Below are 17,953 nucleotides of genomic sequence, written 5' to 3' on the forward strand. Positions count from 1 at the left end.
ACGCTCTATCCACTGAGCCAAACCGGTTAGGGCTGCACAATTTTTTAATAAAAGACTGTGGGATAAGATTACAATGGCACTGTCCATACCTCAGAAGAATCATTCGTTAAAGATACCACTATAAGTCTTTCTTTCAAAGCCCATAAAGTACCAGTGCCTGCAGCCACCACCACTGAAGGCAACAAACCAAGAAAAACTTACAAAACAAAAACCAGACAAAGAAAACACTCGCTTTATTAAAACACTGAAGTTGCCAGAGGAAAGAGGGAATGGTTTTTCCCACCTGGCATTAAACACCTTTTCCTTGGGTTGTGCTGCCTGAGTTTTCCTGAGTCCCTGCTTTACCCTCCCTGACCCATCAATGCAGATGTCTTAGTGGTAAGGCTATCTGGACACCAAACATACAACGTACTGTACCAGTCCTCTTCTATTTCTATGTCCCTGCACCTCATCAGAGAGCAAATGGTGGAGATTTATCCCAAAAGGGCACGCAAGCCTATGGGGTCAAGTGACGATAATCACATCAGATGTCAGATTATGAGCTTAGACACACTTTGGAGGAGTGCTGGCTCATATACTGTTAACTCTGTAATGCACAATGCATAAATTTAACAGTGCAAATTAAACAACGGAAAAGGACAAAGGTTTTAGCATCTTGCACCCAACAGCTTCTGATGATATGAAGTCATTTCTAAGGTTGATGGCGTCCTTTCCTGACTACCCAGAGTTGATTCCACAGAGTTCGGTGGTGTAGATTCACTCTCCTCTAACAAGTGCCTATTTAATGAACTTGAATTTTAGAGTGAAAATGTCTTATTGGTGTGAAAGTGTGTGCAGTGATTTGGGAGGCAACAAATTAAGAGCAAAGGCTCAAACTAAAAAATAAAAATATTTATTTAGGTTTTTGGAAATATAAATAACAATAAATGACAAAAGGCAAAATAAAACAGAAAAACTGACATGTTGTATCGCTGATCGTCTCCAGGCACAAGAGCATTTATTAATGAATATAAAAAATAAACTTCATTATTTTTATCTGCTTTCCCCCCAGCTTTAACTACATGAATATTCCTAAGAAATTCCACAGTTATACCGGCCCCTTTCTGAGTACATGAGGTTAAGGTCCTACTCCCATAGGGAAATAAATTTCTATCTTAGGGATTCTGAAAAACTAGACCTCTAGGAACTTACAAAGCAGTTCCTTTCATTAGGATCCTTCTAACATAGGGAGAATGCTGCCATCACCCATTAAAACACGATCCAGTGTAGGTGTAGGTACTCTTCAGGTGTCCCGAGTTCTCCAAATGAGTACCCGACTAAGCCACCAGCTTTACTTCAGCCCAGCCGGCGGCCCACAGCCTCTCAAGCTGCACCAAAAGTGGGCTTCACAGATAAAGCATCTTTCCCCTTTCTTCCTGGGAGTTAGAGGGCTACCCGGGTAGGAAGGATATGGAGGCTTTGCATCAAGCTTGCCTTCACACTCTGTGCTGGGGGAGGGCTACTAAACTACCCAGAGCACACCTGTGTTGAGTGTATGGCATGTACTTACCCACTGCCACACAGGAAGTTGAGTAAATTAGCCAGTCACTCTGGACCAAGCCCCTCAAAACAGAGGCAAATTCAGTGAGCCAAGCATGTGGCAATAGCCCCAGTTCACCTAGGTCCTTTCCAAAGAACCGTATTAATCTGATCCCAAAGCACATTTGGCCAGGACAGAGCATGGTAGGAATATGGAACTTCTGGGAAGGGCCATGCCATGTGGGGTTTACAGGTTGTTGTCTGGTCTACAGCACAAGAAGATGGCAGCATCGCTAATATTCAGAGCTGGAGAGAGCGTTGCCTGGTCCACACTCCTGGAGCGTCTTTACTAATGCAGCTTAATGGCAGTTGCCCAGATGTCGTTGCTGGGAAGCGGCGGAAGGACCCATCCTTGGGGAACAGAGTTGCCTTCAGGATGATCAGATGGCACCAGGTACTGATCCCAATCATGCCTTAATAGGAAATTATAAAACAACTGTTTATTTATGTTTTAGTCCAAGCCAGATGTTCAGCAACTAAATATTCTATTTCAGGACTTACCTTTTCAATGACTGATGTACTAAAGAACTAGACTATGGAGGATTATGCAAAAGACTGCATTTCTTAAATATACATATAAAGGGTGGAAAACTCCAAAGAACTTATAGTCGTTTTAAAAAATATGTTTTTATTGATTTTAGAGAGAGAGGAAGGGAAAGAGAGATAGAAACATCAACGAGGAGAGAGAATCATTGATCGACTGCCTCCCGCATGCCCCACACTGGGAATTGAGCCCACAACCCGGGCATATGCCGAGAATCGAACCATAACCTCCTAGTTCACAGGTTGACTGAGCCACTCTCATCATTGATGTTCCTATCTCTCTCCCTCTCCCTTCCTCTCTGAAATCAATAAAAAAAATATATTTTAAGAAAGATATATTAAATGAGGTGTCTTTAAAAAGAAATACACATAAAACAATATTATATATTGATCAGTTGACAAAAATGTGGCCAGAGGCTCACTGAAACCTAATCATATATTTCCTTTAGAAGCAGCAGCCGTTCAGCAGTCTCTAATTCAGTGTTTGTGGCTTTATAGAGCACAGCTACTATAAATAACAAGAATTGACTATAGTTATGTTTAGAAGCTAAAACCTGTATATTAGCCAGAAATGCACTTTCCCCAGACATCAACTTGGTATGCAAAAGAGCATTGTTGGAGCTTTGGAAGGAACCTCAGAAACCACTTAGGTCCGTGATTTTCAAACCAGGCTTTGAAGACCCCTGAGCCCCAAGTAGATGCTTTGGGAGTCTAGAAACAACAAAGTGCTTCCCATTAATAACAGATTTAAGTTACCTGTGGAACCCATTCATTCACTCTGTTTTATAAACTGGTTTGTCCAAAGACTGCATTTGGGAAGAGTACTACTGCCGAAGTTTGAAGGCCACATTCTAGTCCACCATCTTCATTTTATAGGTGAGGAAAGTGTGAGACCCAGAGAGCTGCACAGTATAGCTCACTATTAACTGCATGTAAGGATGAGACTCTCTGTTCCTCGCTCTCTTGACTCTGACCTCTAAGAACTCACAAGTCAGCAGCACGGGTCTTAAACAGTCTCCACAGGCAAGTATACAGGGAGGGTCTGTTTAGCAGCAGAAGAGAACTAGAAAAGGTAGCCAATGCTTTTAAGTCAAAGTAACAGCACAGTCTGGGAGAACACAAAAGGGCAGGTCACACCTGAGTTTGTTTCTTCACCTGTTAAAATAGGGACATCTATTTCTCAAGGATGAGTGAGGACTAAACAGATGTTTGTGGCATCCCTAACACTTGGAACCTCTATATAAACCCATTAGAAATTTTTTGAAAAAGACACAGGCGACATGGAGAGTGCCCCTCTGACCTTATTTGGATGAGTGCTGGCAGGGAGTGCTCAGCTTGGAGGTAATACTGTCTGAAAGGCTGCAAGAGGTGAGCGAGCGGGAACTCATCTGAAAAAGAAAAGGCACAATGCCACACCATCACACTTCCTATCCAGAGTGTACGTCTCAAGGCAAGGTGACTGAGCCTATGATGACAACATGATCCAACGTGTTTCATCTTTATCCATGATTTCCAGGATATAGTTTAGGTGTCATTGTTGCCTACAATCTCTTAGCTTAGGTTGAGGTCCCCCATGAGAATAAGTCAATCTAGTATTGCCCTTTTCTCCCCTGGTTACAGAGGAACTTACCTGGATCCCCAAATAACTTGGACTCAATTTCCCGCTTCTGCAATAGAATTTTCTCTTTTTCTTTCCTCTGTTTCTTTTCTAGTTCTCTCTTCCTCTCTTCCTCTTGTTCTCCTTCCAACATGACTCTGAGGGCCCTCTCTTCAGCTTCATAGAGTTCAGAGCGTTTTCTGATGAGTTTTCTCAGTCGCTGAAGATGATGCTCAAAAGTCTCATCTGCTGAGGCTGGAGGACAGACCCCTGGGCACAGAGATGCAAATGGCATTTCAGTTACAACTTTTTCCATCTCCAGATCTGTGTTCTAAAGAGCCAACTCAAAGTCCTACTTACAGGATGGATTTGCTTAGCATTTATAAATTCTAATCCCTCTTCACAGATCAACTTGAATCTGCAATTAATCTGACCCCATCCTTTCTTTTTTCTCTAATTCCTCTTTCTGGAAACTTCCACTTAACTTCTGATTTTGTTTCTAAAGGTTTTGATCCTGCAGTTGGAGAGTGGGCTCCCAAAAGGAAAAAACTGTCTTATATTCTTCATTTTGAAATTCCCACTGCTAATAAACAATTCTCCCTTTAAGTGTGAAGTTCTGGGAAAGCACATATGGATACTGAGAAGATATGTAAGAATTAATACTAATTTTATGTGATAATGGCATCATAATTGATGATGAGTAATTTACTTAGGCATTCTATTTTTGTATACATGTGAAAGTTTTCATAAAATTTCATAAGGAAAGCTTTTTGAAATTTATTGAATATTCAAGTAGGTTGCAATAGTGACTCACTACCATAATGGCCCTGCAATAAAAAAGTTGCTGAAGCTGCTAATTCATCCTAGAGTGATGTGTGCTCAATCCTTAGTCTTTAAAGGAAAATGTATGTATTGCGGCAGTATTTTAACAATACCAGATACAGTGGGGCCTTGACTTACGAGTTTAATTCGTTCCGAGACCGAGCTCGTTAAGGAGCTCGTTAACTCAAATTACTCTATCAACTCAACGCAAAAAATCGGCCGAGACACAGCTGGTATCTCAAAAAACTCGTTAGTCGGGACACTCGTAAGTCAAGGCCCCAATGTACATGGAAGAAAAAAATCCTAATTCTGCTAACATAATCAACCCTTTTTATTTCCCCACTAGAGGCCCCGGTGCACAAAAATTTGTGCACTCGGGGTGTTGGGGGGGGGGTCCCTCAGCCTGGCCTGTGCCCTCTTGCAGTCTGGGACCCTGCGGGGGATGACCACCTGCTGGCTTAGGCCCGCTCCTCGGGGGATTGGGCCTAAGCTGGCAATCAGACATCCCTCTGGCAGCCCAGATGTCCACTTGCCAGCAGGGAGCAGGCCTAAGCTGCAGTCTGACATCCTTAGTGCTGCTGAGGAGGCGGGAGAGGCTCCCACCACCACCGCTGTACTGGCAGCCATCAACCTGGCTTGTGGCTGAGCAAAGCTCCCCCTGTGGGAGCGCACTGACCACCAGGGGGTAGCTCCTGCATTGAGCATCTGCCCCCTGGTGGTCAGTGTGTGTCATAATCACCAGTCATTCCCAGTCTTTCTGCTGTTAGGATCAGTTTGCATATTACCCCCCCCTTTTTTTTTAATATATTTTATTGATTTTTTACAGAGAGGAAGGGAGAGAGATAGAGAGTTAGAAACATCAATGAGGGAGAAACATCGATCAACTGCCTCCTGCACATCTCCCACTGGGGATGTGCCCGCAAGCCAGGTACATGCCCTTGACCGGAATCGAACCTGGGACCCTTTAGTCCGCAGGCCGACGCTCTATCCACTGAGCCAAACCGGGTTTGGCGATATTACCCTTTTATTATATAGGATAGAGGCCTGGTGCATGGGTGGGGGCCGGCTGGTTTGCCCTTCAGGGTGGGGGTCCCACTGGGGTGCCTGGCCAGCCTGGGTGAGGGGCTGATGGCTGTTTGTAGCTGGTCACACCCCTTCAGGGTGGGGGTCCCCACTGGGGTGCCTGGCCAGCCTGGGTGAGGGGCTGATGGCTGTTTGTAGCTGATCACACCCCTTCAGGGTGGGGGTCCCCACTGGGGTGCCTGGCCTGCCTAGGTGAGGGGCTGATAGCTGTTTGCAGGCTGGTCAAGCCCACCCCATGGAGGTTTGGCCAACCTGGGTGAGGGGCTGATGGCTGTTTTCAGGCTGGCCACATCCCCTTTAGGGTGGGGGTCCCCACTAGGATGCCTGGCCAGTCTGGGTGAGGGCTGAGGGCCGTTTTCAGGCTGGCCAAACTTTTTGACTCGAGGGCCACAATGGCTTCTTAAACTGGACCGGAGGGCCGGAACAAAAGCATGGATGGAGTGTTTGTGTGAACTAATATAAATTCAAAGTAAACATCATTACATAAAAGGGTACGGTCTTTTTTTTCAATAGTTTTATTCATTTCAAACGGGCCAGATCCGGCCCACGGGCTGTAGTTTGCCCACGGCTGTCCTAGCCTCTCCTTTTTTTCTTTTCTTTTTCTGGGATTTATTTACCTTCTATAATTGAAACTTTGTAACCTGGAGTGGAGCTCAGAGCCGGCCAGGGCTTGGCTTCCTCCATGGCCAGAGGCAACCTAAGGCTCCAGCTCCGTGGCCACAGCCAGCTGAAAGCAGGTATCTGGGGTGTATTTACCTTCTATAACTGAAACTTTGTTGCCTGAGTGGAGCTCAGAGCTGGCCAGGGCGGGTGGAAGGGAAAGCCTCCTGCTTGCTCCAGCTCCGTGGCCACAGCCAGCTGAAAGCAGGTATCTGGGGTTTATCTACCTTCTATAATTGAAACTTTGTTGCTTTGAGTGTAGCTTAGAGCAGGCTGCGGCAGGCGGGGAACCTTGGCTTCCTCCATCACCGGAGCAAGCAAACCTCCTGCTCGCTCCAGCTCTGTGGCTGCCGGCTGCCATCTTTGTTGGTGGTTAATTTGCATATCTTGCTGATTAGCCAATGGAAGGCATAGCAAAGGTATGGTCAATTACCATGTTTGTCTATTATTAGGTAAGATGTTGATCCTCCAGCCGTTTTTGTCCATATATTAGCAACTTCACATAGTTCAATGTAAAATGTGTGTAACGTACATATCTCCATGTCAATTCTCTACATTTTTTCCCTCTCCTTATAATTAATTAATGGCTCCATCCTGTTTCACCAAATCCATGTACCTACCATAATTTACTTAATAAGCTCTCTAGTCCTGGACAGTTAGGCTGTTCCAAATGACTTGTTATCATATAATGCTACAATGAATAATCTTAGGCACCATGGGGCCTCATCCGGTCTTTGGACCTTGGCATAATGAGAAAAAACTTACCACCCTGAAATCTTAAACCCAAATATTCTCTTCTCTGACAACTTCCTACTGTTTCAGTATTCTCACCTTCTTCTCCCTCAAGATTCTGTGAATTTCTGTAAACTCTCTCACTGAATGTATCAGATTCCGCCCATCTTCTATTTCTTCTCACCAAAACTTGTAGTCACCCACAAAGCAAAACCCCAACAGCCCAGTGCTCTATGCTCACGTGCTAGCTGTAGAGTGCTCCCAGAAGAAGCCATTTGATTACTGGCCTGGTGCCAGTTTACAGTTACATCAGCTGGGCCCATAGCCCCTCCCTGCAGCCACACTGCCATGGGTCTCTGCTTGGCCCTCACTCACTGCTCATTTCACCACTCTCTGAAAGTCCTACTTCTCTGCTGACTCTCAGAGCAAACCCTCTAATCTATTTCCCGGAGGAGACAGGCCACAGGAAGGAAAATTCCTTAACTTTCTGCCCCCAATTCCACTCATCTGCATTACTACCCTTCATTGTCTCCTTCATTTCATTCCAGTAGAAGATGGTTCTTCTCCACTGAAGTTAATCCCTCCACCAGGGATCTGAATCTGACTACCTCCTCCAAGACCTTGAGCCATCAACTATTCCTCTGCTTCTCGTTGATCTTTCTCCCTCTATCCATATTCACTCCTTGGCTCAGGATTTAAACATTTTCAAGTTTTTTCCATGACCCTAAGGTAGCACCCCTTACCCGATCCCCCCACAGCCCCCTGCCCCATACACACTGGCAGATGCTGATCTTATACTCTCCTTTTCTTCACAGGCAAATGTTTAATGAGTTGATCTCACTGTCTGCTTTTCTTATGTCCTATTCCGTCTTTACTCTACTTTAGTCGGGCTTCTACTTCTACCACCCCCTGAAATGCCCCTAGCGCAGTCACTAAATCCCATGGATGTTTCTCAAGCTTTTTATTACTTGAAAATAAAAATAAGATGAAACACTTGTATGGCATTTACTATGTGCCAGGACTGCTTTAAGCATTTAACTCATGTCTACTAATTTAATCACCACAACACCCCATGGGTAGGTACTATCATTATTCCCTCCTTACAGAGGAGGACACCAAGGCATAAAGAAGTTTAAGTAAACGTGCCAAGACTGCACAATCTCTGTGAGCATTTGCCACTCTGCAGAAGAAGTAGCGGGTCTACCTTTTCCTCCTCTCTCTGACCTCTCTCGATCTCTTCTGTGGAATCCTCTTTATTCATCTTGATATTGTCTTTCTGGCTCTCATTTCACACTACACAATCTCTTTACGGTCTGTTTACATGCTGATGAGCCCTTATCCAGGGTGTCCCACAGGCACCTCAAACTCAACAGGTCCCAAACTGAACTCATCAACCCAAAGCCAAATCCTCCTGCTGTTTTCCTGGTCATTTAGAATGGTATCATCATTCAGTGGATTAAGCTACAACCTGGAAGCCATTTTTTTTTTCCAGCTCCCACATGCTGAGTTCCCCAAGTTATTAATTTATATGTACACACACACACACACACACACACACACACACACACTTTATTCATATCTCTTAAATCCATTTACTTTTCTCCTACTGTGGTCCTTAGTTCACACTCCCATACTATCCCAGCCCAGACTATGACAACCTTTATCAGTCTCTCTTCCTAGATCAGTGATGGCGAACCTTTTGAGCTCGGCGTGTCAGCATTTTGAAAAACCCTAACTTAACTCTGGTGCCAGGTCACATATAGAACTTTTTTGATATTTGCAACCATAGTAAAACAAAGATTTATATTTTTGATATTTATTTTATATATTTAAATGCCATTTAACAAAGAAAAATCAACCAAAACAATGAGTTTGCGTGTCCCCTCTGACATGCGTGTCATAGGTTCGCCATCACTGTCCTAGATGCTCCAAACCTTTCTCTGCTCTGCCACCAATGACCTGTCATCACTTCACTCTGCTTGAAATCTTTCAGTGGTTCCCCTCAGCTTTAAGCATAGGTGAGAAGTCTAGCCCGGCCCATAAAACACTTTGTGGGTTTTTTTAAAATATATTTTTACTGATTTCAGAGAGGAAGGGAGAGGAGATAGAAACATCAATGATGAGAATCATGGATGGGCTGCCTCCTGCACATCCCCTACTGGGGATCGAGCCCACAACCTAGGCATGTGCCCTTGACCTGAATCGACGAACCCAGGACCCTTCAGTCCACAGGCTGATGCTCTATCCACTGAGCCAAACCAGCTAGGGCCCATAGGACACTTTGTGATGTGACCCTACTTACATATCCAGCCTCATTCTCTCAGCACTTACTTGGAGGTACATACGCCTTGAAGAAAGAAGTTAGAAAGCTGCTTGTTTTCTTTAAAGTACACAAGGCAACCAGCTACTAGTTACCAAATCATTTTACATTCAAGTCAATTAACTCCACACAGCCTGCTTATTATATAGACCATAGTTCCTCCTAAAATTTTCTCTTTCTTTTGGACCAAGTAGAGGGGAGACTAACAGTGAGAAATTATGCTGGTAAATTCACTTGGCAGATATAACTGACCCTCACCTCACAGAGGACATGGAGCAGAGGAACATTAAATAGTAGTCCTCACGGTTTGCATTCTCATAAGCAAGAGGCATGAGTAGACACAGTAGAAGCAAATCTAGATGACCACAGTAGATGATTCACAAATGCCCTACAGAATCATCTGTGTGAGGCCTGAATCTGAATCAGCCACTCTAAGGGCTGACATGCAGAAGCTCATCACTTAGCTAGTGAGTAAGACTGACTGAATGCACAATGGTCACGTCCCAACAAAACTTTTAAAATATATTTTTATTGATTTCAGAGAGGAAGGGAGAGGGAGAGAGAGAGAGAGAGAAATATCAATGATGAGAGAGAATCATTGATTGGGTGCCTTCCGCATGCTTCCACTGGGGATCGAACCTGCAACCCAGGCATGTACCCTTGACTGAAATCGAACCCGAGACCTTTCAGTCTGCAGGCCCATGCTCTATCCACTGAGCCAAACCAGTTAGGGCCCAGCAAAACTTTTTATTGCCCTGACTGGTTTGGCTCAGTGGATAGAGTGTCGGCCTGCGGACTGAAAGGTTCCAGATTCGATCAGGGTCAAGGGCATGTACCTTGGTTGCAGGCACATCCCCAGTAGGAGGTGTGCAGGAGGCAGCTGATCAATGTTTCTCTCTCATAGATGTTTCTAACTCTCTATCTCTCTCCCTTCCTCTCTGTAAAAAATCAATAAAATATATTATAAAAAAAACACTTTTTATTAAGGGTCTCAATTATAGTTTTAATTTATTATATTTTAAACCAAACAGAGGAATTCATTTGCTATCGTGGTATTTGCTAATTTGTGTACTCACAAATATCACTGGTGAATGTCAACGGCCTACAACCTACTAAATAAGGCAGCATGTGGCCCAAACCAGGTGCAAGAGAGAAGGAGCAGGAGGTCACCTCAGCTCAGAGCAGAGAAGGATGGGAGATATGACATCTAAATTTGGTTTTGAAGGATAGTGAGAGCTTAAAATAGCAAAGATGGGACTAAGGGCCCTCCAGCCAAATCCCATTCACACCTCTTCAAATAGCCATGATTCAGATTTGAAATGTATCTGAAGGAACATGCCAAGTTTTCAACACCTTCTGAAGCCTCAAGTAAGGACAGGATAGGATAGCTTTCACCTTGGCACATGGGTAAAGCTGACCAGCCCTATCAACCTCACTCAGAATAATGTGGCCAGGAATGCCTGGGGTGGGAATGATGAGTCCAGGGGAAGACGGTGCAGTGGGTTCCCACACCTGCCTCTCTTTTCAACCTGGGCTACCAAGAGCTAAACATCAGAGGGACCTACTTCAAAGGTTCTGAGATACTGCTGACAAGCTCAGTTACCCTACTGGGTGAAAAATTTGAAGTATCAAGCATTTTCCTTCAAGATTTTTGGGGAAGGGCAAGCGCGATGGTAAAGAAAGGGAAGGAACAGAGGAACAAAGGAAGAAATGCCAGTAGAAGTGCAAAGCCAGTTACCTTTCCTTGCTGCAGCCTCTTTCCTGAGTTTCCTCAATTTCTCCAAGGCCCGAAGAATGTCCACCATTCTTTTGGTGTCTGCTTGTTTTTTCCTCACTTCAGACAAGACACCATCGGCAGCAGCTTTAAGTTCCTGCTCCTGGGGAAGAAAGAGAGCCCATGAGAACAGCTGCCCAGCAGTGAGATTTTAGAGAACCAGACAGTCCCAGGGTTTAGAAAGATTCTACTGGATTTGCACCCCAATTCCCTGGGCCATGCCCAAAACACCTCTCTACACTGGTCCAGCCAAAGAATTATCCTCTCTGCACTTCCACATGGACACTGGTCTTTTTTCTTCCTCAGAGTTTCTGAAGTGTGGTCCAAGGAACATCTGCATTCAACTTACCTTGTTAAGTTGGGGCTCTCATTAAACATGAAAACACCTGGCACTGGCCAGGGGACCCAGTTGGCTGGAGCATTGTCCTATGCGCCAAAAGGCTGTAGGTTCAATTTCAAAACAGGGGATATACCTAGGTTGCGGGTTCAATCCCCAGTTGGGGCATGTACAGGAAGCAACCAATCAATGCTTCTCTCTCAGACCAATGTTTCTCTCCCCCTCACCTCGCCCTTCCTCTACTAAAACAAAAAAACATATCCTTGGGTGAAGACTTAAAAAAAAAAAAAAAAGCAGACCCATGGATCCAAAGATTGAGGGTAGCAGGGAAGATAAGGAATCCTATCCTATATAATAAAAGGCTAATATGCAAACCGACTGGACTGCAGAACAACCTGTCGCTATGACATGCACTGACCACTAGGGGGCAGACACTCAACGCAGGAGCTGCCCCCTGGTGGTCAGTGCATCACCACAGGGGGAACGCTGCTCAGCCAGAAGCCGGGCTGAGAACTGGCAAGCGCAGCAGCGGTGGCGGGAGCCTTTCTTGCCTCTGCAGCAGCGCTAAGGATGTCTGACTGCTGACTTAGGCCCGCTCCCCATGATGCACAAATTTCATGCACCGGGCCTCTAGTGGCGTTATAAAAGCCCAGGACTCTACAATGCTCAGTGACAACCTAAAATACTCTACTGCCAAGAATCTCTTCAACATGACAGCCTTTCAAACATCTGAAGACCCTATTGTACTCTTCTTAAGTCGGTTCACATGTAGATAAATCATTCTGGTTACTCTAAGGCTAAGCCAAGCATGTCAAACTCACAGCCATGCCTTGTTTATTTAAATCATGCTTGCTCTAAGCCATTACTCAAAGGACTCTGTCTCTAACACCCTCACCATAGGTGGAAGGGAGGATGCTTTTGCCTAAAGCTCTCTTTCCCATCTCTCAAATCAGCACTGCAACTGCACCATTTCAGCTACCATGCTGTTTCACTCTTCTCGCCTGAAATGCACCTGTTGCTCTCACTTGGCTTTGACATTTCCTTTAAGACTCAGTTCAGTTGTTATCATCCAAACCTTCCCTGACACCTTCCCCAAAGGATTAGCTATTCCTTTTCTGGGCTCCTATAGCACCTACATGTGAAATCGTAACGCACAATGCTATACAGACATGATACCCCATGGGGCTCCAAGTCCCTCAAGGACAAGCACTATGTCCCATTTATCTCTATCCCCAGCACCCTGCACTAGGCCTGGTACTTAATGGGCCCTCATTAAATGTGTGAACTGACTCAAACTCTCTTAGATTAAGGCCTTGCCTCCAAGTATTCTTAAAAGCACTGATGTTTTGGGGGGCTTGAAAACAAAGCTTGACATCAATACACTTCAGAGGGGGAGTTACAGCAGACTTTAGGGCAGTAGCAGACACCAGGAGAAGAGAAAAGAGGAAACAGTAGCTGGTAGTGGAGTGGAGGAAGGGGGGATGTGGGGGCACTCAAAAGTAGTAACAATGTCTGAACTATCTGACCAATTTCCAGTTTCACCCTGGCCCCCACTTAAGAGCTTGAGATTAACAGGTTTTCAAATCACACAACCTGGGCTCAAATCAGACGTGAAACTGCCACAAACCAATCTGTGTGGTTGTTGGCAGGTTAAGTTCCTTATGCCTTACTTTCCTAATCTGTAAAGTTGGGATAATACCACCTACCTCTCAGGGTTATTACCAGGATTCAAGATCTGGTGTATGTAACGACCTTAGCACAGTGCCTAGTATACAGTAAGTGCTCAAAAAACACCGTTGTTGAATCTCAAGATTTGTGGTTTAAAATTCGTAAACAAAGGATTTCTGGGGAAATCATCACTATTGACCCATCAGCTACTTAGGATGTATGTTCCTTAAGGAAAGGCCACAAGTTCTCTATGTATTGTATTTTTAAAGTCACCTAGGGTCCAGCTGGTGTTGCTCAGTGGTTGAGCGGGGACTTATGAACCAGGAGGTCACCAATTCCCGGTCAGGGCACATTGCGGGGGGGGGGGGGGGGGGGGGGAGGAAGGGAGGGACGTGCAGGAGGAAACAGATCAATGATCCACTCTGATCATTGATGTTTCTATCTCTCTCTCCCTCTGTGAAATAAATAAAAGCACCAGATGCTTGTTAGTCTTGAGTGCTGGTGTCAGAATGTCGGTGCAGATCTGTCATCCCTGCAACGCCCCTGTGTAATTCTCCTACATAATGTGTACAGGGCTCTGCAGTGCACCCAGAGCATTGGTGTTGCTACTATTCATCATTAACACGCAATCAATACGGAGCTATGAGGTCGGAAAGGCAAACTATCTTTTTACTTTACAAGTGAAGATAAGGAGGCTTAGCCCTGGGAAATGGCAGCGCAACGCCTCGTGCCCCTTCACGTTCCAAACGCCAGTACCCTCACCCCCGTGCGCAACCGCTGCTCTTACCCGCTTCTTCTCCTCCACCTCCTGGACGCACTTGACCCGCCAGCGGTCAATCTCCTGCTCGCGCTCCGCCGCTCGCGCGGCCTCCGCCTCCCGCTCGGCCTCGCGCTCCCGGGCCCTCTCGCGGAGCCGCAGCCGGCGGCGCCGGACCCTCTCCAGCCTCCGCCGCGCCTCGCCCACGTAGGCGGCCTGGGTCAGCAGCTGGAGCCGCTCGGCCAGCTCCGCGCGCAGCGGCGCCGCCTGGGCGTGCAGCAGTGCCCAGGCCGCGCCGTCCGCCTCGGCCTCGCGCAGGGCCTGGCCCAGCTCCCGCAGCCGCCGCACGAGGCGCAGAGCCCCGCGCACCCGCGCGCGCACTTCACCCAGGGTGGGCCCGGCCGGCGCGCGCGGGGGCGGCGGGCAGCCCGCTCGCCGCGGGGCTCCGAACACCGCCTCCAGCCACTGCCGGTCGCGCAGGCGCTGCAGGGCCGAGTCCCCGAGCACGTCGGGCGGCGGCGCCTCAGGCCAGCGCGGGCTCCAGGGCGGCCCCGGGCCTGGAGGCGGCGGCCGCGGGCGCTCGCCGGCGTCGATCCCCGGGAAAGGCCGACACTGAGGCGGCGGCGGAGGCAGCGGCGGGGGCGGCACCGGGTAGAAGGCGCCGCCGCTGCCGCCGCCGCCGCCGCGGGAGGCTTCCCCAGGCGCCCGGGGCTGCACAGCCAGCGGGGGCTGGAGGAAGGGGGCGGAGGCCCCCGGAAAGGGGCCGGGCCGCTGGGGAAGAGGCGGCGGAAAAGCCGGCGAGGGCAGCGGCGGCGGCGGACAGCCAAAGGGAGCGGGCGGCAGCGGCTGCGGGGGCGGCGGGCCCGGGCGACCCGGGGCGAAGAAGGGCGGCAGAGCCATGGCCACCACCGGAGGCTTCTGAGAAGTGACAGGAATCTGATGGTCTCCCGAGAAAGTGTCTTCCGGGAGGAAGTGACGTATGCCACGCGCGACGCCGGTGTGACCCGCCCGGCGCATGGGTGGGCGTTCATTCAATCCTTCAATTAATACTGTTCCTTTAAAAAAAAAAAAATACTGTTCTTTTTTGTTGTTGTTGTTATTCGTTTTTTCTTTCTTTTTTTTTTTAATCCTCACCCGTTTTTCCTTTGATTTTTAAGGAGAGGGGAAAAAAGAGAGAAGCATCGATGTGGGAGAAACACATCCATCGGTTGCCTCCTGCACGAGCCCCGCCCGGGGCAAACCGGCTCGGGCGTGTTCTTAATGATCATTTTAGGTGTGAAGCCAGCTGCTTTGCAGACAGCGAGACTAACGGACACAGATCCTCTCCTGTGGAACTACCTGTCGAGTAAAGAAAACACATAATCAAGTAATGACGCAAGCAATTGTGAAAGTGCCGCGGTGAATATACGTACTACCGAGGAGGAGAGCACAGAGCAAGAAGAGCTTATAGGACAATTTGACTTAGAAAGGTTGGGGAAAGGTTGTCCCAATGACTTTAGGCTTCGTTTAAGGTCTGAAGGATAAGTAGGCGTTAAATAGAAGAGAGGGAAACACGGTTCAGATAAGGACAGCATTTGCAAAATACCGCTAGTTGGTAGGAGTAGGCTTAGCGGGGGAACTGAAAGAATGTCAGAGCGGATGGAGCACAGAAAGCCTGAAGGGAGCCTGGTGACCCTGGCGTGGACAGAGATATAGCGTCCAGGAGCTCATATTTTAAGAACAATGGGAAACTTCTGGGGGATTTTAAGCTACACGATTGTTGTTGTTTTTTAAATTAAACTCTATTTTGAGATCATTGTGAGAAATATGCAGTTGTGAGAAAAATACAGGGAGATCCTGTGTACTCTTAACTCAGTTCCTCCACATAGTAATAGCTTGCAAAGCTGTAGTACAGTGTCACAACCAGGATGTTGGCATTGGTAGTCAAGATACAGAACATATATTTCCATCATTTCCAGGATCCCTCATTTGCCCTTTTATAGTCACACCCACTTCCCTTTAACCGCAACTGCTAACCCGGTCTCCATTTCTATAACTTCTGTCCTTTCAAGAATATTATACATAAATGCAATCACATAGAACATAACCTTTGGGACTCCCTGTTTCCACTCAGTATAATCCTTTGGAGATTCATCCAGGTTGTTGTATTAATAGCGTTCCTTTTTATTGCAATAAAAGTGTGCGAAAAGAGAGCAGGTAAAGTTAAACCACACTTGGTTTAATCATTCACTTGTTGGATATTTCCACTTTGAGGCTATCATGAATAAAGCTGCTATAAAATTTGTATGCAGGTTTTTCTGTGACCATAAACCTTCATTGCATTGGAATAAATGCCCAGAGTGCAACTGCTGAGTCATATAGCAGTTGTATGTTTAGTGTTTTTTAAAAACTATATTTTTACTGATTTCAGAGAGGAAGGGAGAGGGTTAGAACATGGATGAGAATCATTGATTGGCTGCCCCCTACTGGGGATCGAGCCTGCCACTCGGGCATATGCCCTGACTGGGAATCAAACCAGTGATCTCTTGGTGCATAGGTCAACACTCAACCACTGACCCACACCAGCTGGGCAGAACCTTACTTTTTAAAGCAAAAGTAATGGATGCCCTCTTGGGTAAGAGCCCAGCTCTGTCCCATGAAAAGAACCAATCAAAGCCTGACCCCACTTCCCAAGAGACCTCTCATATTTCTCAGAAACTCTTTGTAATACTCTACATATTTACTTGTATCTTATGTATTAAGTAACTTGTAATACTCTGCATAACATTTAAAGGCTTATCTTAAAATGTATTAGGTAAGGCATGACTCTAACTTTATATAGGGTATCCCCCCAAATGTATACATTTTAACAGCTAATAGCTCAATTTTTTTAAATGAAATGTATTTTAATGAACACTGCCTTTATAATTATTCTAAGTGTGTATATACATTTTTGACATCCTGTATTTTCTAGATCAGTGGTTCTCAACCCCCAATTTCATTGTTACAAATTGAACATAATTAAAGCATAGTGATTAATCACAAAAACAATATGTAATTATATATGTTTTCCGATGGTCTTAGGCGACCCCTGTGAAAGGGTCGTTCAACCCCCAAAGGGGTCGCGACCCACAGGTTGAGAACTGCTGTTCTAGATGGATACTCAGCTATCATTACCATTTATTGAATACTAGAGGCCTGGTGCACAAAATTCATGCACGGGGGCAGGGGGTGTCCCTCAGCCCAGCCTGCACCCTCTCACATCCCTCTCACAATCTGGGACTGCTGACTCCTAACCACTCTGCCTGTCAGCCTGATAGCTCCCTAACTGCTCCCCTGCTGGCCTGATTGACACCTAACTGCTCCCCTGCTGGCATGATCATCCCCAACTGCCCTCCCCTGCCAGCCCGATTGCCCCCAACTGTCTTCCCCTGTGGGGCTGAGGGGACTGGGGGACTGAGGCTGGATGAGGCGGGGCTGAGGGGACTGGGCACCACCATCTTGTGGCTGTGGGCACCGCCATCTTTGTGAAGGTGTGAGTCAATTAGCATATTCCCTCTTTGCCATTTTGTGAGGCATGGCGGTCAATTAGCATATCCCTCTTTATTAGATAGGATTCTTTCCTAATTTGAAATACCATTTCCAATATTGAATTACCATATATATTTGGGGTCTATTTCTGAACTTTATTTTCCTTTGATGTCTGTTCATTCATACACTGGTATGCACTTAAACTTGTGAAGCTATAATTTTTTTTAATAGAATAGGCAGCACCTCTTGGTTAAGCGGAGAGGCCCTAGAACCAATATGCCTGGGATTAAATCCTGTTACTTACTAGTTGTGTGGCCTTGGGAAAGCTACTTAACCACTGGACTTCAGTTTCATCTATAAAAAGTGTTAATAGAATCTAACTCATAGAATTGTTGCATTACACGAACAGTGACACAGAGTAAACACCATGAGTGCACATTATCATTTTGCTTACCATTCTAACCTACTTTTCCATATGAACTTTAGATCTATTTGTCAATTTTAATTTAAAACCTTACCAGTATTTTATTGAAATGTTAAATATATAAATTAATGTAGGGGTAACAGACATC

At 46.2% G+C, this 17,953-nt stretch overlaps 1 protein-coding gene across 5 annotated transcripts; it reads right to left on the reverse strand.

The window, feature by feature from the left end:
• Positions 1-870: 870 nt before the first annotated feature.
• PDCD7 (programmed cell death 7) lies at positions 871-16,380 on the reverse strand. 5 transcript variants are annotated; one of them, XM_036304742.1, is made up of 6 exons: positions 15,006-16,367; positions 13,902-14,926; positions 11,074-11,212; positions 3,752-3,988; positions 3,422-3,509; positions 871-1,991 (listed from the first exon to the last, which is right to left on the reverse strand). In XM_036304742.1, exons 1-6 carry the CDS (start codon positions 15,070-15,072, stop codon positions 1,868-1,870), a joined length of 1,680 nt encoding a protein of 559 aa, XP_036160635.1. In that variant the 5' UTR covers positions 15,073-16,367; the 3' UTR covers positions 871-1,867. The 5 variants fall into 5 exon arrangements, with proteins under 5 accessions (XP_036160635.1, XP_036160663.1, XP_036160645.1 ...); XM_036304770.1 differs by lacking the exon at positions 3,752-3,988 and having other exon boundaries at positions 15,006-16,380; XM_036304752.1 differs by lacking the exon at positions 3,422-3,509 and having other exon boundaries at positions 15,006-16,372.
• Between the last annotated feature and the right edge of the window lie 1,573 nt (positions 16,381-17,953).

Source organism: Myotis myotis, unplaced genomic scaffold, assembly GCF_014108235.1.
Source record: "Myotis myotis isolate mMyoMyo1 unplaced genomic scaffold, mMyoMyo1.p scaffold_m19_p_1, whole genome shotgun sequence".
Classification (NCBI taxonomy): Eukaryota; Metazoa; Chordata; class Mammalia; order Chiroptera; family Vespertilionidae; genus Myotis; species Myotis myotis.